At 50.7% G+C, this 24,116-nt stretch overlaps 1 protein-coding gene across 1 annotated transcript in view; it reads right to left on the bottom strand.

Moving 5' to 3' along the window:
- Window positions 1–10,222: 10,222 nt before the first annotated feature.
- The window catches only part of SRP68 (signal recognition particle 68), a 47,281-nt gene continuing 33,387 nt past the window's right edge, over window positions 10,223–24,116 (bottom strand). The window contains exons 11-16 of the mRNA XM_033182256.1: window positions 18,704–18,860; window positions 17,958–18,052; window positions 15,295–15,424; window positions 12,028–12,103; window positions 11,536–11,591; window positions 10,223–11,049 (exon numbers count right to left, since the gene is read on the bottom strand). Of these exons, the coding sequence (XP_033038147.1) occupies window positions 10,822–11,049; window positions 11,536–11,591; window positions 12,028–12,103; window positions 15,295–15,424; window positions 17,958–18,052; window positions 18,704–18,860 (742 nt within the window). The 3' untranslated portion in view covers window positions 10,223–10,821. The remainder of the gene's footprint in view (window positions 11,050–11,535; window positions 11,592–12,027; window positions 12,104–15,294; window positions 15,425–17,957; window positions 18,053–18,703; window positions 18,861–24,116) is intronic.

Raw genomic sequence — 24,116 nt, forward strand, 5'->3', positions numbered from 1 at the left:
TGGGATAAAAAAGTCCTGCACCCTTTTTGGCTGAATCTCATGGGAAGTCCCTGAACTCGGCCGTGGAGAGGGGATGCAGGAGACCCCCATTCCTGGAGGTGGAGGAGCTGACAGGGGCAGTGGGGGTGGGGAGGGCAGCGGCGGCCTCTGACAGCGATGAGGAAACAAAGTGGTCTCCAGTGTCCTCGGCTCCCAGCCCATGTGATGAGTGAGATGGCACCAGAGATGACAGGCCGCTCAGCCTCTGCCCCAGCCTGCTCCCCCTTTATTCCTGGTGACACTTGTCTTCTAACCACTCATTGCATGCCTGCAATCAACTGTCTTCAGAAAGGAGCCGTTTGTGTGAATGACTACGGGGCCAACGCCAGCCTCACCCCGGCCTCCCTGACTCACCTTTTTTTTTGAGACCGAGTGTCGCTCTGTCTCCCAGGCTGGAGTGCGCTGGCACCATCTCGGCTCACTGCAACCTCTGCCTCCCAGGTTCAAGTGATTCTCCTGTCTCAGCCTCCTGAGTAGCTGCGACTACAGGTGCATGCCACCACACCTGTTAATTTTTGTATCACCATGTTGGCCAGGCTGTTCTCCAACTCCTGACCTCAGGTGATCCACCCACCTCAGCCTCCCAAAGTGCTGGGATTACAGGCATGAGCCACCGAGCCCGGCTGCTTCACCTTTGAGCTAGGCCCCTCCCTGGGAGGTGGCAGTCATTGGAAGTGGGGCCCTGGGGACAGGTGTCCAGACTTCAGACGGAGAGCAGCCAGGCGAGGTCCCTGAGCTCTGCAGGGGGAGGTGCCCTGGGCAGAGGGCAGCGAGCCTGAGGTCTGGAACACTCGAGCATGGTCGCCTCTGCAGAAGCCCTCCAGGAAGGAAATGAGCACTGCAGGGGGCCCCCACACGCCTGGGAGATTAAGGGCTGATACACTGCAAGAAAAACAAGAGCTGACTTCCTGGCGTGATCTTCTCATGCCGGATCAAATCAGGCCCGGCTCCTCTGATATGGGCTGCCAGGCGGCAGGCAGGAACACCCGGAGCCCTGAGGCGGTCTCTCACTGTGGGATGCTCCTGTCAGATGGCGGCAACCCTGGCCCCAGAAGAAAACAGGAGAAAGGACAGGGACACAGAGTGGAGCATGGCTATCTTTGTGCTTCACCTCTGGTCTCACCCTTTGGAGAGAAAGGAGCCCTTTATCTAAAAGGCCAAGATGGGGCTGACTGCCTGGATCAAGACCCTCAGCGTAGGTTTCTGCAACCACAGGCCCTGCTGTGTGTCGCTGTAGTGCATTTGAAGGTGCCCGGACGAAGTGAGATATATTCTATGTGCAAAATTCATGCCAGACTTCAAAGACATACTATGGAAAAAGAATGTAAAACGGCTGGGTGCAGTGGCTCATGCCTGTAATCCCGGCACTTTCAGAAGCCAAGACGGGCAGATCACGAGGTCAGGAGTTCAAGACCAACCTGATTAACATGGTGAAACCTCATCTCTACTAAAAATACAAAAATTAGCCCGGTGTGGTGGTGGGCACCTGTAATCCCAGCTACTCGGGAGGCTGAGGCAGGAGAATGGCGTGAACCCGGGAGGCGTAGCTTGCAGTGAGCCGAGATTGCGCCACTGCACTCCAAAATGTGCAACAGAGTGAGACTCCGTCTCAAAAAAAAAACAAAAAAAAACAAAATTAAGGCATGCATACAAAGAGGGCATCTCTCCACTTTGAGGACCTGGTGAGTCCTTCCCTTCACCTGGCCCTGGATTGCTCCTTGGTGGACTGAGAGGTTAGAGATGAAACGATCCTTGGCGCTGCTCAGCCCTCTACCAGCCATGACTTTGTGCGGCAGCTTACTCACTCCTTGCGCCTGGAGCTCCACGCTGATGTGGGCAACTGGCAGCTCACCCAGCTCAGGACCTGAGCAAGAGGTCTGATCAGACCAAAAACAGTGAGACTCTCGGCTCCAAGACTGCCTGACACAGCTGGGCACATGTGCAGCCCGGCCACGGTGTGACCACTTGGCAAGTGTGCCAGCAGTTAAGTCCTCTGGTGCCCACTCTCTCCTCCAGCTTCAGGGCTCCTGTGGGGAGGCATTCTTCTCCCTGCTGAGGCAGATGGTGGTAATTGCCTCCTTTGCCCCAGGAGCCGTAAGCTGCCAGGCGCCCATGTGTTCCCGATGAGGCGAGGCTTTGCTCTCTCAGGAAATTGCCCTGTTTGTACAAAAGCTCCGCTGCCAGACCCTTGCACCGAGGTTGAGTGAGGACCTCTTCCCTTCACTCCCTTGGCCCGCTGAGCAAAGCAGAGGTGCCCTCCTCCAGCTGGGCCTAGAGGAGCACAATCTGGCGGACTGGGGGTTCAAGGAAACAGCCTCGTTTCATTGTCTGCAGGTACAGGGTTAGGGGGCAGAGGCTGTGGCCCAGGAATCTGCAGGGCCACCTGGAGGAGGCTCTTTGGGCTGTGAGTCTGCCTAGCAAGTCTGATAAAAAGAAATGAAATGCCCAGGTCAGCCTAGAGAGAAGCAAAAGGTAGCACAGCTTGCCTAACCGGACAAGCGTGGGGAGGAACAGGGGCTAGTGATTGCTTTTGGGACTTTGACAGGGAAGGTTTAGAGGAAGCAACTACAAAAAGTCCAAAAACCAGAAAACAACCAAGCCTTGTGTGTGTTAAGAGAGCAGGCAGAATTCCTCATACTAAATGGCAAGAAAACACAGAGGGAGCCCCTGGAATCCTCAAAACCAAGGCTACCTTAGGGTATCTGTCCCTCACTCTGAACCATCCCTTTTCCCTGGGAGAAAGGGGACCCACAGCACCAGCCTCAGTTCAGCTGTAGGACTGGTGCTGGTGCAGTCCACTCCCCAGCCCCTGCAGCCACCTGGTGCATGAGCCATCCCTGCATTCCAGAAGTCTGCACCTCAGCCAGTCCTGCTCAGGAACTGGTAGACCCAAGGGCTCTGGGCCTCTCTGCCACCTTTAAGATAATAGCTATCCTTACTAGCCAGGTCTGGGGACCTGCAGCCCTATTTTGGAGAAGTGCAGGTCTGATGGAGGCAGCCAGCTAACTGTCCATGCCAAGATAATGACCCGTGTGGCCGCTTGAGAAAACGTTCTGCTGGCTGCACTGCAGCAGCAGGGGTCTGGTAGCATCTGGCACTGTTCACTGGTCAGAGGGAGGAAAAGGTTTATAAAACAAACAGACAAACATGAAAACGAAGGAACAAGCAGTTCTCATAGCTGCCTGATTTCTCTATTGTCAGGAAGCTGGAAAGGGGAGGTTAAACTGCCCAGCACACACAGCGGCTCATCAGACCCAAACTATTGTCTGAATGGCATTGCATAGATTTAGGAAGACTTCCTGAGAAGGAGAAGACAAGGACACAGTCTGGCTGAGTGGAAGGCTCTCTCAGCTATGTGTGCCCATCGACTCAGGGTACAGCAGTCCCACACTCTCTTGGGATTCAGAACGTTTTGGGGGAACCTCCTCACTGTCTCCTCCCAGCAACTTTGAGACGCAGCTGCCCTTGTCATACAGGAGCTGGAGTGTGCTCAGAGGCAATGGATTAGTAAGCACAGGGCAGAGATCCACGAACTCAGAGGATCCTGGGCACCTGCTCTGTCTGCCTCACACCTCTTCTCAGGCAGCATGGGAGGCACTGCCTGGCCAGCCCTTTGCACAGCCACACCCGTCTCCATTCCACAGATGAGCTGCGGCTAACGTTACTCAGCTTTCACCAGCCCAGGTACCTGCCTGTCATAGCTGGATTGCTAGGTCAGAAGATCCCTGGGGGAGCACTTTGCAGGGCCGAGGTTGCGGATCACCTGAGGTCAGGAGTTTGAGACCAGCCTGTCCAACATGGTGAAACCTCGTCCCTACTAAAAATACAAAAATTAGCTGGGCATGGTGGCACATGACTGTAATCCCAGCTACTCAGGAGGCTAAGGCGGGAGAATCACTTGAACGCGGGAGGCGGAGGGTGTGGTGAGCCGAGATCGTGCCATTGTACTCCAGCAACAAGAGCAAAACTCCATCTCAAAAAAAAAAAAAAAAAAGATCCAGGGGAAATTTGGCCTAGCAGAAAGGATGTGGTTCTTTTCCAAGTGGTGAGGATTCGTTCAACCCTGAGTGGTGCGTGAGAACAGAGAGTTGCAGTTAATGAAGGCAAACAAAACCATCTGCCGCGGGCAGTGACCATGGACAAGCAAGGCTCCCATTCCCAACACAAAATTGCCACCACAAAAGGATGGCTGGAGGAGAAAACCCTGACTGCCTTGAAGAAGTTCTCTATGGGTCTCAGGACCAGTGCAGAGCAGCTCAGCAGATAATAGCCTCTAGTGAGCTAAGGTGATACAGGAATCTGGAGCACAAGCCAAACGCCAGGCCACCAGCCTCAGATCAGAGTACCCTAACAGTCTGAAAAGGTCCTCACAAATATTCCATCAGTATTTGTCATGTGAGATACTTTTTTTTTTTTTTTTTTTCTGAGGTAGGGTCTCACTCTGTCACCCAGGCTGGAATTCGGTGAGTGGTGTGATTATAGCTCATTGCAGCCTTGACCTCCTGGGCTCCAGCGATCCTCCCACCTCAGCCTCCTAAGTAGATGGGACTACAAGCATGCACCACCATGCCCGGCTGTTTGAGATATTTTCTTTAGTCTGTACCAAATAATAATACCTCTAGGCCAGGTGCAGTGGCTCAAGCCTGTAATCCTAGCACTTACGGAGGCTGAGGTGGGTGGATCACCTGAGGTCAGGAGTTCAAGACCAGCCTGACCAACATGGTGAAACCCTGTCTCTACTAAAAATACAAAAAATTGGCCAGGTGAGGTGGCTCATGCCTGTAATCCCAGCACTTTGGGAGGCCAAGGCAGGTGGAATCACTTGAGGTCAGGAGTTTGAGACCAGCCTGACCAACATGGTGAAACCCTGTCTCTACTAAAAAAAATTTAGCCACACGTGGTGTCACACACCTGTATTCCCAGCTACTTGGGAGGCTGAGGCAGAAGAATTGCTTGAACCTGGGAGGCGGAGGTTGCAGTGAGCTGAGATTGCACCACTGCACTCCAGTGTGGGCAACAAGAGTGAAACCTCATCTCGGAATAATAATAATAATACCTCTAGTGGATGCTTGTAGAGCCCCTCACTCTGTGCCAGATGGTGCTTAGAGCAGAGGGTGGACCCAGAGGCCAGGGCCTGTCTACTCTGTGCAACGCACACAGCCTGCCACCCCAGCTGGCTCTGGGCGGTGCCCCCAGCCACGGCCCCTCCCACATCCTGCTCCCAAGTGTCTCTAACATCTAACAGAACAACAGGTTGGATTCTTCCAGTTGGTGTTGTCAGGATGCAGGCAATTTCCAATTTATTCTCTTTGCTTTGGAACATCGATAAATTCTACAGCTAAATCTGCTTTCCATCTCCTCCGTAGCAACAAGTGTCTTCAAACAAAAAATTAGAACCAACACATATTTTTGCTATCTTTGGATATTTTCCTAGACCTCTAAATGTCCCAAGCTTTTCAAGGCTGCAGACAGAATTGTGCTGTTTAGAATTCTGTGATCAATTAGCTTTTTTGTGTGTGACTAACGACCGACACCTCGTATGTGAAAAATTAGCACTGCCACAGCGATGACAATGAACACAGCACAGTCCCACCCGCAGAGTCCCTGGCGTCGGCCTTCCTCTCCTAGGGGGGTGCGGCCTCCACCTCTGCTTTTGGGAAGAAAGTCCCCGCTATGGCCCAGGGCCGCTATGGGTTGTCATCACAGGCTGTCACCTCACAGTCGCGGTGACAGGCTCAGGTTGCCACCAGGGGAAGGAGTCGGAACCAAGCCAGGCACTGTTTCATTTCAAACAGGAATCCAAGAGTTCTCACTGATTTAACGTAAAACCAGAGAAGAGACAGCACATCCAAACAACATTCGGGAAGAGAGGAATGGACAGGAGACCCAGCAGCAAAGGCCAGTGCCATCCTCAGCCACCTCGCGCTCCTGACCGTCACCCAGCAGGCCTGGTAGGGCTTGCCTGGAACAGAGAATAGAAACCATGATCACTTCGGCCGGGAACGGTGGCTCATGCCTGTAATCCCAGCACTTTGGGAGGCTGAGGCGGGTGGATCACGAGGTCAGGCATTTGAGACCAACCTGGCCAACATAGTGAAACCCTGTCTTACTAAAAATACAAAAAATTGGCTGGGCGTGCTGGTGGGCACCTGTAATCCCAGCTACTCAGAAGTCTGAGGCATGAGAATCACTTGAATGGGAGGCGGAGGTTGCAGTGAGCCAAGATCATGCCACTGCACTCCAGCCAGGGTGACAGTGTGAGACTCCATCTCAAAAAAAAAAAAAAAAAAAAAAGGGCCAGGTGTGGTGGCTCATGCCTGTAATCCCAGCACTTTGGGAGGCCGAGGTGGGTGGATCACGAGGTCAGGCATTTGAGACCAACCTGGCCAACATAGTGAAACCCTGTCTTACTAAAAATACAAAAAATTGGCTGGGCGTGCTGGTGGGCACCTGTAATCCTAGCTACTCAGAAGTCTGAGGCACGAGAATCACTTGAATGGGAGGCGGAGGTTGCAGTGAGCCGAGATCGCACCACTGCACTCCAGCCAGGCGACAGAGCAAGACTCGGTCTCAAAAAAAAAACAAAAAAAAAAAAAAGAGAAAAGAAAAGGAAAGAAACCATGATCACAGCCACAGCAGACCTTGGGCAGGCTTTAAAAGTATGAGACTGGGCCAGGCGCAGTGGCTCACTCCTGTAATCCTAGCACTTTGGGAGGTCGAGGCAGGTGGAACACTTGAGGCCGGGAGTTCGAGAACAGCCTGCCCAACACAGTGAAACTCCACTTCTACTAAAAATACAAATATTAGCTGGGCATGATGGCATGCACCTGTAGTCCCAGCTACTTGGGCGATTGAGGCAGGAGAATAGCTTGAACCCGGGAGGCAGAGGCTGCAGTGAGCTGAGATCGTGCCACTGCACTCCAGCCTGGGCGACAGAGCGAGACTCTGTCTCTAAATAAATAAATAAAAGTATAAGGAGACTGAACTGAGACATCTCCTTGTCCTCTCTTGATGTTGGAGACAGAAGCCTCCTCTAGGTTCAGAGCTTGCTGACAGCACCAGAGTCCATCCTGGAGGAGGGACTGGAGCCAGCACAACATGGAACACCCACTTGGAAGAAGACGCATTCGCAGCCCACGGGGCCTCAACTGCATGTCCTGCTCCACGGGAAGGCAGGACCGAGTGGCCTCCGAAGTGTCTTTCTGTGAAAACCCCTAGCGAACAGCCTGCAGGGTACAGGGGCAGTAAGGACCTGCTTGAAACCTGCTCCCATCAGAGGCAGAGCCGCTTCCCAGGGCCTGAGGACAGGAGGGGGTCCTGCATCTGGCGCTCTGTCCCCCATGACACAGCCTGCTTAATGTCCAAGAGTCCCACGTGAAGGGATGTGCAAGCTCGCCGGAGACCTTGGCCCTGCCAGATCTGTCTTCTTATGTAAACACCTGCTTTTAACACTAAACAGCATCACTGGCCGGTAACAGCCAATGCTGCTCAGAGCGCCTGGAAGGAGCACTGAGAGGAATGGAATTTGTAGTGTGGCCCCAAGACAAAGCATTAGGCAACCTGAGAAGAAAAGGTGCAGTCAGGATTCGCCTCCATCCCTAGTTTATAGGTCCTGGGTCGCCACTGAGGCCAGCACTGTAGTGGGAGAGGCTGGGAGGGCTGTGGGCAGGAAAAAGGGACATCTTCCAGGAGGATGAGCGGTTCCCCATGCCCGTCCCCTTCACGATGCTGCAGGCAACGGCCTGAGGCAGGCCTGAGACTGCTGCACAGCAGGGCCTGGAACTGGGTTCTTGGAGCTGGAGGACAGCACGGCTGTCAGCACAGAGACAAGACAAGGGAGGTGCAGAATCTTGGCAGATGACCCTGAGAGGAGGATGAGGACATGAATGGACAAGGACCTGAGACTAATCATCTGTGCTATATATATTTTTCTTTAAACAAAATTTTTTTTTTGGTAGAGACAAGGTCTTGCCATGTTGCCCAGGCTGGTCTCGAACTTCTGGCCTCAAGTGATCTGCCTGCCTCAGTATCCCAAAGTGCTGGGATTAGAAGCGTTAAGCCACTGTGTCCAGCCTATCTGTGCTGTATTTTCAGAAGGAGGGGTGAGGATAGTCCTAAATTTATATGGCATAGATGATGAAACTTTCAGTTAGAAAAACCCCAGCTTCCTGAGGCTCTCCAACCCAAAACAAATCCCAGGGGTTAAGGCCCCTCTTCGAGCGTCTCAAGGTTCCAAGCCACCACCCAATTCTAACAAGAAGTCTGGTACAAACCATCCTTTCTAGCTCTTAGCCTTCCCTCCCGCAACTTACTGGGAAAACAAGAGGCACAGCCAAGCCCACAGTGGCATTCCAAAACCACCTTTTCAAAAATTCTAATGGTGAGATTAAAGGTCTGGCCTAACCCACTCCATCTTGTTTTTTTTTTTTTTTTTTTTTTGAGATGTCGCCCAGGCTGGAGTGCAGTGGTGCGATCTCGGCTCACTGCAAGCTCCGCCTCCCAGTTCACGCCATTCTCCTGCCTCAGCCTCCGAGTAGCTGGGACTACAGGCGCCCACCACCATGCCCAGCTAATTTTTTGTATTTTTTTTTTTTTTTTTGAGACGGAGTCTCGCTCTATCGCCCAGGCTGGAGTGCAGTGGCCGGATCTCAGCTCACTGCAAGCTCCGCCTCCCGGTTTACGCCATTCTCCTGCCTCAGCCTCCCGAGGAGCTGGGACTACAGGCGCCCGCCACCTCGCCCGGCTAGTTTTTTGTATTTTTTAGTAGAGACAGGGTTTCACCGTGTTAGCCAGGATGGTCTCGATCTCCTGACCTCGTGATCCGCCCGTCTCGGCCTCCCAAAGTGCTGGGATTACAGGCTTGAGCCACCGCGCCCGGCAATTTTTTGTGTTTTTTAGTAGAGACGGGGTTTCACCAAGTTAGCCAGGACAGTCTCGATCTCCTGACCTTGTGATTCGCCCGCCTCGGCCTCCCAAAGTGCTGGGATTAAAGGTGTGAGCCACTGCGCCCAGCCTCTATCTTGCTTCTAATCTCCAAGCTGTCCTTGTTCGTTCCTGGGAATAAGCTGAACTAACTTTGGGAGAAGCTTACAGTTTAACTGTTTAACTTTGAAACAAAGATGGTAACAGCACTTTCCGGAAATAAACCTCCTTCTTGCCTGGGGACTAGACTGCCTTTGGAGGACTAACAAATTAGCCACGAGAATTGAAATTATGGTTTAGGAGTCATGCAGCCAGAGGCCACAAGATTCTGAACCTTCCCAGTTGCTCCTAGGGATGACATCACTGTTGTAAAACCTAAGAATGGTGCTTGAGATATTTTTCAGACCCTGCACTCTATGGATCAGCTGGCACCATCCATCCAGACTGGCTCATCTGGTCTTGTGGCCCTCGCCCAGGAAACCAACTCAGCACAAGAGGCCAGCTTCAACTCCCTATGACTTCATCTCCAACTCCCTATGACCTCATCTCCAACCTGACCAATCAGCACTTCCCACTTCCAGACCCCCTACCCATCAAATTATCCTTAAAATTCCCAGTCTCTGAATTTTCAGGGAGACCAATTTGAGTAGTAACAAACTCCAGTCTCCTGTTTAGCCGGCTCTGTGTGAATTAAACTTTCTCTCTATTACAATTCCTGTTTTGATGAATCAGCTCCATCTGGGCAGCGGGCAAAGAGAGCCCTGGCGGAGTTACAATGCCATCCTGAAACCATGCTCTCAGATTTTTAACCAGTCAGCCTTTTCTTCCAGCCATCGGATTTGCTCAAAAACTGAAAACAACTAAGCCAACATTTCTCGTGGTGAATTTTCTTTCCTATGTGACAGGTGAGTTTTGATTTCCAAAGGGAATCGTAAGTGTCAGGTGCATGTTTAAATCACTTTTATTCCTTGCTTTCTTACATTGTTTTTGTGACTTCTATTATTGATGTTATAATAGAAGTGAAAAGGGATGACTAAGAAAAAAAGGGGAGTAAAGAAGGGGATTAAAATGTAATGGCATCAAAAAATTACACATTGGGAACTCCTGAAAAATAGTGCCTCTAACATCTGTATCTGGCATCAGCCACACCTAGTTGCTGGTAAGTCAGGTTACACTTGACCTCACTGGGTTCACACAACCAGGCTCCCGAGGAGAGAACAGGGACTGGACATGAGGGAGAGCACATAAGAAATGGGCACAGTCTCCATCATCTTTGCCTTTTAATATAAGATTTGGTTTCATCATTTCTGAGTGTAACATATTTCTTCTAAAAATAGAGCTCTCTGCTTGTCTGAAACTTCTTAGCCTTCACTGGGAGGTGAAGGGGAATAAGGCTGACCGTAATTCTGGGGTGACGTTGCCAGTTTCATAGTCATAGATAAACTTTTCAAGGGATCCTGGATGCTCACAGCAAGGATGAGTTCATTTCAAATCCATGGTACTGAAGAAGCATGACAAAGCGTTTCAAGGCCCCATCTGTGCCTGGTGTGGCCTCCTGAACGCATCACTGACCAAAGGCAACCACAGCTCACAGGGCACCAGACAGCAGCGGCCCCTCTCCCAGGAGGCACAGGAGACAGGATGACCCCGCACACATTTACCAGAAGACGACAGGGTGCTCTCCTAACACACTGTTTAAAAATGTGTACAAACACAAGATGTAGGAATGCAGGGCCGAAGATGTTAAACTCTTGCCCCGGGCCAACGCAGACCTGGATTTAATATCATGGAACTTGCTGGGATTTTCTCACAATACAGATTAAGAGTCAGAATCTCCCCCACCCCTGAGGAAGAGCCTGGTTAGCTCCTGAATCCAAAGATGCCCTTGATGTATCCAGTGAGGCCACTCTTGGTCTTCTGTTCCAACTTGTCCTCAAGGGGTGGGAAAGCCACATGGTTGAGGGCCAGGTCAAAGAACAAAGGCTTGCAAGGGATGGGCTGGAAGCCTGGTGGGAAGTGCACAAGGTTGGCTTGCTTGGTGACAAGGGAAGGGTCCAGGCAGAATGTCTCAAACCGTTCAACCAGAGGCTGGAAGTCAAATCAAAGAGACGTATGTAGGCATCCGTCACAGAACACCCTTGGTGAACATTTCCTGAGTGCCGACTGCCTGGTTCAGAGCTTTACAGGCGCCATCTCACTCAATCACTCAATCCTGACAGCCTCCTACGAGGAGGGGCTACCACATCCCTGTCTTGCAGTCAGAGTCACTGAAACCCAGAGAGGCTAAAAGAGGGGCAGGCTAGGCCTGGGGTACAGGTCTGCTGGCCATGTTACGAGTTAGAGCTCCTACCCACGGGTGCTACTCTGTACAGGTACAGGTTCCTCAACCCTCTTCCCGGGGATGATCTGACATCTAGGAAGCTTTATGCAGGAAGCTTTGAGGCTGGGTAAGAGAAGGGAGGGAGGTGGGGGTTTCCTTAGAAATTTAGGGTCCACTGCTCTACAATGAGCATGTATTTCTAGTTTGTTACTAATCCTGCTTTGTAATCCTCAAAAACTACAGCCCAGACTTACCTTATTGTCCTTGACTTGGGAAGAGGAGGTCTCTGTTTGATGAGCATCGTTTCCATCTGAAAGTTTCATAGGGATTCAGTAAGAACAATGATTTATAATAGCACACTACTCACAAATGAGGCCTATCACACAGGTGGCCCCTACATCCCAAAAGCAAAAGGAACCAGTACGTGGGGAAGCCAGTCCTGTCTCCCGCTGAGAAGTGGTGGAGATAAACAGATCAATCCCAGATCCAATGCTGTCGGCCCAGTGAAGCCAGCACAGTTGCATGAGGACAGTAACAGGGAGAAGGGCCAGTGTAACAGTGCATCTCGAAATGCTTCAACACGATCTGACGCCCAGCTGGCACAAGTAAAGGCCAGGAAAAAGAAACCTCTTACAGATGAACCGAGACAACCCTTTCAACCTTAAAACAGTAGTGTGGGGTGTGGGAGAGAAGGGGAGTGGCAGGAAGGAGAGTCTGGGGATACAAAGGCAAGGCAGGGGGCTCACCAAGGATGGCTGCGGCCTGCAGGGAGCACTTCTCCGACCGCACTTGAGTGATGAGCTCTTGCACGTCAGGTAGGTCCTATAAGATTCAGAAAACGTGTACTCCCCAGTCAGGGCCAGGTCAGAGCACACCAACCTAACCTGAGTTAAGCGACCCCACTGGTATTTTCATAGGACTTTAGACTTTCTTTTTTTTTTTGAGACGGAGTCTCGCTCTGCCGCCCAGGCTGGAGTGCAGTGGCCGGGTCTCAGCTCACTGCAAGCTCCGCCTCCTGGGTTTACGCCATTCTCCTGCCTCAGCCTCCCAAGCAGCTGGGACTACAGGCGCCCGCCATGTCGCCCGGCTAGTTTTTGTATTTTTTAGTAGAGACGGGGTTTCACCATGTTAGCCAGGATGGTCTCGATCTCCTGACCTCGTGATCCGCCCGTCTCGGCCTCCCAAAGTGCTGGGATTACAGGCTTGAGCCACCGCGCCCGGCTACTTTAGACTTTCTAAATGGTTCTCCGTATTAGAACAAAACAAAACTAAAAATGCTAGTCTGTTTTAAATGGGAAAAGCTATGCCACGGCTTAAGTAATAATGCCTGGAAATAAAGATGATGTTGATAATATTAATAAATTTATCATACACTAAAACAGTGTGCCATTATTCTAAGCAGGTTACATAATCACTAGCTTAACCTTCTCAATAATCCTGAGGCAGTTTGCACTCCCATTTTACAGATGAGAAAATGGAAGCATGGAGAGGTTAGGCAATGTGCCGGCCATGCCCCCAAGTGGCAGCGGGCTGGGGTAAAGGGCTGTGCCATCTGGCTCAAGGGCCTTCGTCATTACATCCCACTGCTTCAGCGAGGGCGATTAATTTTCCCGGCCTCAGTCTCTTGCTTGGCATATTGGGAATAACCCGAGAAGGTCTGGATACCACAGAACCCTTCCCGCCTTCATTCTCTGACACTTCCCCCACAAAGCAATTCAGCACATGAAATCAGGGCCACACTGGTTTGCACCGTGTCCCAAGATGATATTCCACGGTGGTGACACTGCCACGCCCGTCACCCCCACCTGCCCACATCCCTCTGCTCTTTCCTAACTCTGCCTTTGCATGGGGTCTCTTTTACTTCTTCTGCATCCATAGGTGGGCTCCTGCATGCCAGTCTGTGGCTACAACAAAACTACAAGCTCTCTGAAGGCAGACAGCTCTTCTCCACCCCTCTGAGCTTGCACAGGATCCAGCAGCTCCTACACTGGCATGACTCCATCAACAACAGGAACCTGTGCTTGCTTTCCTAAATGGTCTCTACTTGTCAAATATACATGGATTCCTTAGACCAGCCGATGTTGTAACAAGTTCTGTATCATCACAGTAGGCCACAAGCTTAAGAAGCTAGTCGTCATTCAATAATCAGTAAAGCACCAGGCGTGGTGGTTCACGCCTGTAATTCTAGCACTTTGGGAGGCTGAGGTCAGAGGATCACTTGAGGTCAGGAGTTTGAGACCAGCCTGGCCAACATGGTGAAACTGTCTCTACTAAAAATACAAAAATTAGCCGGGGTTGGTGGCACATGTCTATAGTCCCAGCTACTTGGGAGGCTGGGATAAGAGAATCGCTTGAACCTGGGAGGCAGAAGTTGCAGTGAGCCAAGATCGTGCCACTGCACTCTAGCCTGGTAGACAGAGTGATCCTCCATCTTAAAAAAAAAAAAAAGGCCAGGCGCGGTGGCTCAAGCCTGTAATCCCAGCACTTTGGGAGGCCAAGAAGGGCGGATCACGAGGTCAGGAGATCGAGACAATCCTGGCTAACACGGTGAAACCCCGTCTCTACTAAAAATACAAAAACTAGCTGGGCGAGGTGGCGGGCGCCTGTAGTCCCAGCTACTCGGGAGGCTGAGGCAGGAGAACGGCGTAAACCCGGGAGGCGGAGCTTGCAGTGAGCTGAGATCCGGCCACTGCACTCCAGTCCGGGCGACAGAGCGAGACTCCGCCTCAAAAAAAAAAAAAAAAAAACAGTAAAGCAAAGCAAGCCTTCCACGGCTGCGCTTTGTTTATTTATTTTGAGATGGAGTCTTGCTTTGTCACTTAGGCTGGAGTGCAGTGGCGTGATCTCGGCTCATGCAACCTCTGCCTCCCAGGTTCAAGTGATTCTTCTGCCTCAGCTTCCCGAGTAGCTGGGATTACAGGTGTGCACCACCACACCTGGCTAATGTTTTATATTTTTGTAGACACAGGGTTTCGCCATGTTGCCCAGGCTGGTCTCGAATTCCTTACCTTAAGTGATCTGCCCACCTCAGCTTCCCAAACTGCTGGGATTATAGGCGTGAGCCAATGCGCCCAGCCCTCAGGATGTTCTTTAGATCAAGCATTTCCTTAGCTTTAATGGACCCCCAAATGGCCTGGGGATTTTGTTAAAATAAATGCAGATACTGGCCAGCATGGTGGCTCATGCCTCCAATCCCAAGGTTTTGGGAAGCAGAGGCAGGATTGCTTGAGGACAGGAGTTCAAGACCTGCCTGGGCAACATAATGAGACCCCCCCATCTCTACAAAAAAATAAAAATAGGCCTGGCATGGTGGCTCATGTCTGTAGTCCCAGCTACTCAGGAGGCTGAGGTGGGAGGGTAACTTGAGCTGGGGAGTTCAAGGCTGCAGTGAGCTATGATGGTGCCACTGCATTCCAGCCTGGGTGATGGTGAGACCCTGTCGAAAGAGAGAAAGAAAGAAAGAAAGAAAGAAAACAAGCAGAAGGTTCCAGGTGGGAGGGGACAGGCTGCATTCCTGGCCAGGCCCTGCTGGCGCTGCTGCTCTCGCACAGGCCCTGCAGGACGGCTTCACCGGTGCTTCTCACTTCGCTGCACGTCAGAATCACTAGGGCCTTTCAAAGTCCCAATGCCCACTTCAGACCCCTCACACTGATGAGAACCGCAATCTCTGGGGTGCGACCCAGACATCTACCTTGAAAACAATCTTCCTAAGAGATTTCAACATGTAGTCAAGTCTGAGAGCAATACTTCAGGTTTTCCTGTGGTGGTTTTTGTTTCTTTTATATCAGAAAAATGCCTTCCCTTCTTCATACCTAAATCCCCCTCAGGGCTGGAGCACAGCCATGAGTGATAAGAGCCTGCAGCTCCTGGGCAGTCAGGGCTATAACAGGTCCCATGGGCAGCGAGGGAGGACCAGCCTGAGGTGGAGCCCAGCTGTTGGACCCTCGCAGCTCCTCCACAGCCGACTCCATAACCTGCCAGGGCTTGCAAACAAGGAGAGGCCAACGTCTCACCTTTAGGCTGTTCTTGAAGGCGCCAGCATCAGAATTTACTTCGTTTGCATATTTCAGGACTCTATCATACAGGACAAGGGCTTCGCTCCACTTCTTCACCAGCACATAGGACTGAGCAATGAAAAAACACCTGATGGGGAGGGGAAAAGAGCCACAATATTCTAAAGCAGCAATTACCCAAGACCAAGGCTTTCCTTGCAGTTTAGGTGAAATTTTACATTTGGTAACAGGTTTCTTAACGTGGGATCACTGCATGGGAGCCCCCTTCATGGGAAGTGTTCAGACTTGTAGGCTACCCTGCAGAGATGCTTCCCAGCAGTCAGAAACGCCCAGGTAGGCCCAACAGTGAGCCATGGTTTTTTACTGACTGACTGACCCTGCAGAGGAGAAACAGTTCCCAAAAGGAGCATGCCGAGGCCAGGACAGGAAGGAAGGAAGAATGCTGCCCGGCCCAAACAGAAATCCCACCTGGATCCACACACCCAAGTCGCAATCATTCATCTCTGCTCATCGCTTTCCAAACACAAAACCCACACAAGGTTCTCTCTGAGTCAAATTCCTCTCCTGGGCTCAGCAGACACTGAGCGCTGCTGGTCCCTGAGAGGACAGAAGGGGCCATGGAGTGAAGATGGGGCACGCTGGAGCAGCAGAGCACACTGGCATGTGAGGGCCAGAAGAGGAAGGGCAAGAATGCATGGGGCTCTGCCTTCCATCCTGGCTGGGCCCCATTGTGCTACCCACCCTACTTCCAAGTTATAAATGACACGAGTCATTTAAGAAACTGAGTTTAGCCGGGCGTGGTGGCTCAAGCCTGTAATCCCAGCACTTTGGGAGGCCGAGACGGGCAGATCACGAGGTCAGGAGATCGAGACCATCCTGGCTAATACGGCGAAACCCCGTCTCTACTAAAAAATACAAAAAAACTAGCCGGGCGCCTGTAGTCCCAGCTACTCGGGAGGCTGAGGCAGGAGAATGGCGTAAACCCGGGAGGCGGAGCTTGCAGTGAGCTGAGATCTGGCCACTGCACTCCAGTCTGGGCGACAGAGCGAAACTCCGTCTCAAAAAAAAAAAAAAAAAAAAAGAAACTGAGTTTAGGCTGGGCACGGTGGTTCACACCTGTATTCCCAGCACTTTGGGAGGCCGAGGTGGGTGAATCACCCGAGGTCGGGAGTTCGAGACCAGCCTGACCAACATGGAGAAACCCCATCTCTACTAAAAATATAAAAAAAAATTAGCTGGGTGTGGTGGCGCATGCCTGTAATCTCAGCTACTCAGGAGGCTGAGGCAGAAGAATCGCTTGGACCCAGGAGGCGGAGGTTGTGGTGAGCCGACATGGGCAACAAGAGTGAAACTCCATCTCCAAAAAAAAAAAAAAGAAACCGAGCTTAGCTTTATCCCGAGTTAGTTCAAGTTCCTTGAACTGGCCACTCTGGTTCCGCTAATTAACGGCCTTTCAAGGCGTGCCCCTTTTCCACTGGGAGGGAGGAGGAAAGTACAGGAAGACAAGTTTTTTTTTTTTTTTGAGACGGAGTCTCGCTCCGTCACCCAGGCTGGAGTGCGGGGTGGCCGGATCTCGGCTCACTGCAAGCTCCGCCTCTCAGGTTTACGGCCATTCTCCTGCCTCAGCCTCCCGAGTAGCTGGGACTACAGGCGCCCACCACCTTGCCTGGCTAGTTTTTTTTTTGTATTTTTTAGTAGAGACGGGGTTTCATCGTGTTAGCCAGGATGGTCTCGATCTCCTGACCTTGTGATCTGCCCGCCTCGGCCTCCCAAAGTGCTGGGATTACAGGCTTGAGCCACCACGCCTGGTCCCAAGTTTTTTTTTTGAGATGGAGTTTCAATCTTGTCGCCCAGGCTGGAGTGCAATGGTGTGATCTTGGCTCACCGCAACCTCTGCCTCCCGGGTTCAAGCTATTCTCCTTCCTCAGCCTCCCGAGTAGCTGGGATTATAGGCATGCATCACCATGCCCGGCTAATTTTGTTTTTTTTTTTTTTTCCGAGACGGAGTCTCGCTGTCTCCCCGGCTGGAGTGCAGTGGCGCGATCTCGGCTCACTGTAAGCTCCGCCTCCCGGGTTCACGTCATTCTCCTGCCTCAGCCTCCCGAGTAGCTGGGACTACAGGCGCCCACCAGCACGCCCGGCTATTTTTTGTATTTTTAGTAGAGATGGGGTTTCACCGTATTAGCCAGAATGGTCTCCATCTCCTGACCTTGTGATCCACCTGCCTCGGCCTCCCAAAGTGCTGGATTACAGGCGTGAGCCACCGCGCCCGGCTAATTTTGTAGTTTTAATGGAGATGGAGATTCTCCATGTTGGTCAGGCTGGTCTCAAACTCCCGACCACAGGTGACCCACCCGCTTTGGCCTCCCAAAGTTCTGGGATTACAAGTGTGAGCCAACGCGCCCAGCGAGGAAGCCAAGTTTAACACGTGTGCTCCACTCTCCCTGACCTGGACAAACGGCAGACATCATCACTGGCCACTACTGGCCACAGCCTTTAGAAACTCCCCTTGAATATGCTGGGCTGACCTTCCTGTGATCACAGGCAAGGTAACACATACACTCAAGGCCAACGATTCCAACTGCTATGTGCTGGGTCATGCTCCCAGTGCTTACAGAACCTGGGAGGCAGAGGAAAACTCTGCCTATCCCATGGGACGTTACCTGTAAGCTTTGAACACCAGAGTCTTGAGGCCTATCTCTTTCTGGAAGGCTTTGTCTTCCTCTAAACCAGGAAGCTGGAGCAATTCCACCAGATTCTGTACAACAGATGCAACAAGAAAATTCATGAAGAGAAGATCTTAGATTGAATTTTTGACAGAAGACCTTGTAAGAACGGATAAGGGTGAGAAAAAAAAAGCCCGAGGTCCATACAATGGGGAAAAGCCTGTGAAGTGACCTGGCAGCAGCCACACCTGGTGTCACCTCCATTCCCCTCTCTGATCTTGGAAACATATTTGTCCTTTACAACTCAACTCTTAGCTCACCTGCCTTCAGAGACTTCTTGGCCCATCTCAGCTGGAAGGGATCTGTTCCAGCTCTGAGCTTTTATTTTGCTTAGCATCTACTCAGATGCCTTGACTGTGTGTGTCTCACAGTCCTACTGACAGACCAACTCCCTGGGGGCCAAGATGGCATGGACTCAGGTCTCAGATGCTCTGTGGCACCTCGGAGCATCTTACACAGGTGAAGTGCTCAGTGATGACCTGGGGTCACTATTCTCTACAGATCAACATGTCTGAGAGGTAGTGGCTCACAGACTGCAGAACTGGTGTAAGACCTTTCTTTTCCCAGCTACTAACAGGTCCTGCTTGTCACAGTCCTTTCGTGATGCAAAGTTAAGTCATTTTGTGCCCGACACGGGCAAAGGAAAATGACAGGCCCTTGCCTTCCCGGTCCTCAGCGGTCACCTGTAAGATGATGTCATAGAGCCGGATCAGGTCCTGGGGCCGGGGGGAGCGCTTGCTGTCATCCTCTGGCTGCTGCTGCAGCAGAGCCCTCTGCAGACCTTTGGCCATGTTCTCATTACGCTTGATTGCCGTTGACAGCTTGATATAAGTCAGGTAGCTGGAATGCACCATAAGTCAACTCAAGTTATACTCAGAGAAGCAGAGGAACTGGGTGGAGGACTGCACTATGAGTTGGGGCTGACCTAGAAGAAGTGGGGGGCGGGTGGGGGTATGGCCACAGCAGGGCAATTGGCCTGGGCTTCAATGGACCCTCCATTTGGCTACTATCCAGTGGCAAGTTTGCAGGGGACCTGTATAGGACCTTATCACAAAATTTGATTTTTAGCTTGATTTATACCTTCCGCATCCTTTTTCAAGAAACACACAGTGGAGGAAACAAACAAACAAACAAACACACAAACACGCAGAGTGGGATTCCAGCAACTCATGAGGCAGGAGATTGCTTGAGCCTGGGTATTCAAGGCAGCAGTGAGCTATGATCACACCACTGCACTCCAGCCTGAGCAAGACAGCAAAACCTTGACTCTAAAATTAAAAAAAAAGGGGGGGGGGCCGAGTGCGGTGGCTCAAGCCTGTAATCCCAGCACTTTGGGAGGCCGAGATGGGTGGATCACGAGGTCAGGAGATCGAGACCATCCTGGCTAACATGGTGAAACCCCATCTCTACTAAAAAAAATACAAAAAACTAGCCGGGCGAGGTGGCGGTGCCTGTAGTCCCAGCTACTCAGGAGGCTGAGGCAGGAGAATGGTGTGAACCCAGGAGGCGGAGCTTGCAGTGAGCCGCGATCACGCCACTGCACTCCAGCCTGGGCGACAGAGCGAGACTCCGTGTCAAAAAAAAAAAAGCGGGGGGGAGGGGGCTGGGCGTGGTGGCTCATGCCTGTGATCCCAGCACTTTGGGAGGCTGCAGCAGGCGGATCATGAGATCAGGAGATCGAGACCATCCTGGCTAACATGGTGAAACCCTGTCTATACTAAAAGTACAAAAAATTAGCCAGGTGTGGTGGCGGGCACCTGTAGTCCCAGCTACTTGGGAGGCTGAGGCAGGAGAACAGTGTGAACCCAGGAGGTGGAACTTTCAGTGTGCCGAGATCGCGCCACTGCACTCCAGCCTGGGTGACAGAGTGAGATTCCATCTCAAAAAAAAGAAAAAAGAAAAAGAAAAATTGGCCAGGTATGGTGGCTCATGCCTCTGGTCCCAGCTACTCAGGAGGCTGAGGTGGGAGGATCACCTGAGCCCGGGAGGCAAAGGTGGCAGTGAGCCAAGATTGCACCACTGCACTCCAGCCTGGGTGACAGTGAGACCTTGTCTCAAATGAAAAAAAAAAAAAAAAGAGATGGGCCATGGATGGCGAGCCAGTTTCTGGAGCAAGGCCTACTTCCCTGACTAGCTCACACTACAAGGCCAGTGTCCTCCCACTGCAGCTGTTCCTACTCATCTGAGGGCCTTCTCTGCTCAGAAAATACCAAGGTATAATCGCTTGGGGTGGTTATGCATACTAACCATGTGTATAAACTGCAGAGACTATTTTAACTGTATCACCTGGCAAGTCCTTTTAATATCTGGGGCTAAAAACATGTTAACTGTTTAAACTCTGTTTAAGCAGCACTTCGGTCTCTAGAGCCCCATCCCACTCCAGCAGATCAGAGGCCACAGCTTAGAGAGGATACAAAAGATGCTGTGGGCAGAGGACACCAGCACAGCTGAGGCCAAGGGCTCCAAAATGAGCGTAAGATCCAGGGACTGTCAAGTTCTGAGCACTGATCCATTGGTCTCTTCTCTGCTCGGCTTCCAGAACAACAGCAGCCTGGTATATCCCAGAGATCTGAGCAGTGCAACAGAAACCCTACAAGATTCTGGAGCTGGAGTCCTTGGTGGAAGGGCAGAGCCAGACACACCAAGATGAGCCTCATGTGTATGTGTAAAGCTTGCATCTGACAAGCCACACCCTTCAACAGGAGTGGATGACCAAAGATCACTAGACATTTAATTAAGGAAAGTCTCTACCAAGAAGGAAGAGGCCAGAACCAAGAGGGAAAAACAAGCAAGCAGGAGAATCCACACTTTGCAGTGAGAAGAACTTCAAAAAATGATTATTAATAACCCTAGAAAGATAATGGAAGGCTGTACAGTTGTGAAATTAGAATGAGACACTCTATCTTTAAAAATAACATTCAGCTGGGCACGGTAGCTCATGTCTATAATCCCAGCACTTTGGGAGGCTGAGGCAGGTGGATTACTTGAGGTCAGGAGTTCAAGACCAGCCTGGCCAACATGGCAAAACCCCATCTCTACAAAAAAATACAAAAATTAGCCAGGCATGGTAGCATGCGCCTGTAATCCCAGCTATTAGGGAGGCTGAGTCAGGAGAACGGCTTGAATCTGGGAGGCAGAGGTCGCAGTAAGCCGAGATCACGCCACTGCACTCCAGCCTGGGCAACACAGCGAGACTCCATCTCAAAAAAAAAAAAGCCAGGCGCAGTGGCTAAAAATGAGCTGGGCGTGGTGGTGTGCGCCTGTTTTACCAGCTACTCAGGAGGCTGAGACAGGAGAATTGCTTGAACCCAGGAGGCGGAGGTTGTGGTGAGCCGAGATCACACCTTTGCACTCCAGCCTGAGCCACAAGAGTAAAACTCTGTCTCAAAAACCAAAAACAAAACATTCAGAGAACACAAAGGAGCTCTTAGATGGTGTCAGCAATGTTAGGTGGGAGTCAGGAAGGGTCAAGGCAGGGAGAAGCAGAGTGGAACAGTGAGACAGGGTTAACAGTGGAAAGGTACAAAATGATGAAATCCCAAATCTGCAAGTTATTTAGAGATACTGAGGTAAATCCCACAGAAATGTGTTAAACGAATTAAAGGTGGATGCTTCTGAGAAACAGGAGAGAAGGTCATGAGATGGATTTTCCTAAAAAGCTTTGCAGAAACCAGACACAAAACAAAGAAACATTACACACAAAACGATATGGGAATTTAGATACAGCTTTCCAAAGGTTTACTGAAATACAAAAGCTGGGCCGGGCATCGGGCTCATGCCTGTATTCCCAAAACTTTGGGAGGCCACGGCAGACAACTGCTTGAGTCCAGGAGTTCAAGACCAGCCTGAACATGCGAAAAACCTGTCTCTACAAAAAATACAAAAAGTTAGTTGGGCATGGTGGCACACATAGTCCCAGCTACTTGGGAGGCTGAGGTGGGAGGACTGCTTGAGCCCAGAAGGTTGCAGCTGCGATAAGCTGTGACTGTACCACTGCACTCTAGCCTGGGCAACAGAGAAAGATCCTGTCTTGGGGGGGAATAAAAAAAGCAGCCTGATTCCTGATTCCTCAGTTTACCCCAAAGCTGGCCTCTGATGGTGTGACACCAGCTATACCTTCAGGTGGGAAAATGAATCCACGGGCAAGAGGGCTTCAAAATTTCAAGTCTCCTAAGCCTTGTTGAATGTTTCAAAGGGTCTTTTCAAGGTTAGGAAGTCAGACTAACTCCTGATTCTTTGTGGCTGTTAACTACAAATACATCACTTAACCTCCTGGAACCTCACCTTTCTCATTTAAGGGCCATTCTTGCTGAGTCCTCTGGCAGGACATTTCGTGTGAATTTGACATTCACCTAAAATAAAACTCCTAAGGTGAAGTTTAAGGGTAAAGAAGGGAGTTTTTGTGGTTTTGCTCTTATAGGAATATGGAGAGGGGCAGGGGAATGGCTAAGGATATTGTCAGGCTCACCATATAAATTACAAGCAGTGACTAAGAATCACAATTTCAAGGTCAGATGGAAAAGAGAATCTGATGGGAAGTGGAATTTTCCCAACTAACAATCTTCTCCCTGTCCATTCCAAAAATATGTCACTCTTCCTCTCTTCTGTAAAACAAAATGAATCTCTTTTTAAAAAATGAAACTTGCTGGGCACGGTAGCTCACGCCTGCAATCCCAGGACTTTGGGAGGCCAAGGCAGGCAGATTACGAGGTCAAGAGTTCAAGACCAGCCTGGCCAACATGGTGAAACCCTGTCTCTTCTAAACATACAAAAAATTAGCTGAGAATGGTGGCGTGTGCCTGTAATCCCAGCTACTTGGGAGGCTGAGGCAGGAGAATTGCTTGAACCAGGACTTGGAAGGTTGAGGTTGCAGTGAGCTGAGATCACGTCACTGCATTTCAGGTTGGGCTACAGAGCGAGACTCTGTCTCAAAAAAAAAAAAAAGAAAGAAAGAAACTTGACGAGGTGATTTTACTTTATTCATTTGAGACACAGTCTCACTCTGTTGTTCAGGCTGGAGTGGAGTAGCAGGGTCATGGCTCACTGCAGCCTAGATCTTGTGGGCTCAGGCAATTCTCTCACCAAAGCCTCCCAAGTAGCTGGGACTTATGGGCATATACCACCATGCCTGGTTAATAAAAAAATTTTTTTTGGCCAGGCGTGGTGGCTCATGCCTGTAATCCCAGCACTTTGGGAGGCTGAGGTGGGCAGATCACTTGAGGTCAGGAGTTCAAGACCAGCCTGACCAACATGGTGAAACCCCATCTCTACTAAAAATAACAAAAAAATTAGCTGGGCGTGGTGGTGGGTGCCTGTAATTCCAGCTACTCCGGGAGGCTGAGGCACAAGAATTGCTTGAATCTGAGAGGCAGAGGTTGCAGTGAGCCGAGATCGTGCCACCACACTCCAGCCTGGACGACAGAGCGAGACTCAGTCCAAAAAAAAAAAATTTTTTTTTTTTTTTTTGCAGAGATGGGGTTTCACCCAGGCTGGTCTTAAATGCCTGAACTCAAGTAGTCCACCTGCCTTGGCTGCCTAAACTGCTGGGACAATGTGACTTTAAAATATATATGATGAAAGAGGAAAGGAACAAGAATAGTCAAGATACTCCTGAGGACAGACCTGGCGAGGAGGACTTGCTCTATCAGATGCTGACATTGGCACAAAGTTATAATGCACTGTGCTGGTCCAAGTACAGACACATCAATGGAGCAGAAGAGTTCAGAGAAAGAACACACATGGAGAAAATGGGACACATGCCTGGCAGGGCTGGCGCTGCAGATCAGTGGGGAGATGATGGAGTAGTCAATGAATCATACTAGAACAACCTACTGTCTTTATGGAATAAAGTGAAGCAGATCCTGACCTTACACAAAAATAAACTCTGGATGGAGTTAAACTTGAGTTGAAATTAAACTTCAATGTGAAATGGACAACTGTAACACATTCAAAACACAGAGACCAATTTCCAGAGTTTGGCACTGGGAAGGAGAGCAGTTAGCTCTAGGAGTGGAAGGAAATGAGGAAAGGGCCGCAGGGAGCTTCAAACACTGGTTGTGTTCTTGTTTTTGTTTTTTTGAGAATTTTGAGTCAGGG

This window comes from Trachypithecus francoisi, unplaced genomic scaffold, assembly GCF_009764315.1.
Source record: "Trachypithecus francoisi isolate TF-2019V2 unplaced genomic scaffold, Tfra_2.0 Lachesis_group20, whole genome shotgun sequence".
Classification (NCBI taxonomy): Eukaryota; Metazoa; Chordata; class Mammalia; order Primates; family Cercopithecidae; genus Trachypithecus; species Trachypithecus francoisi.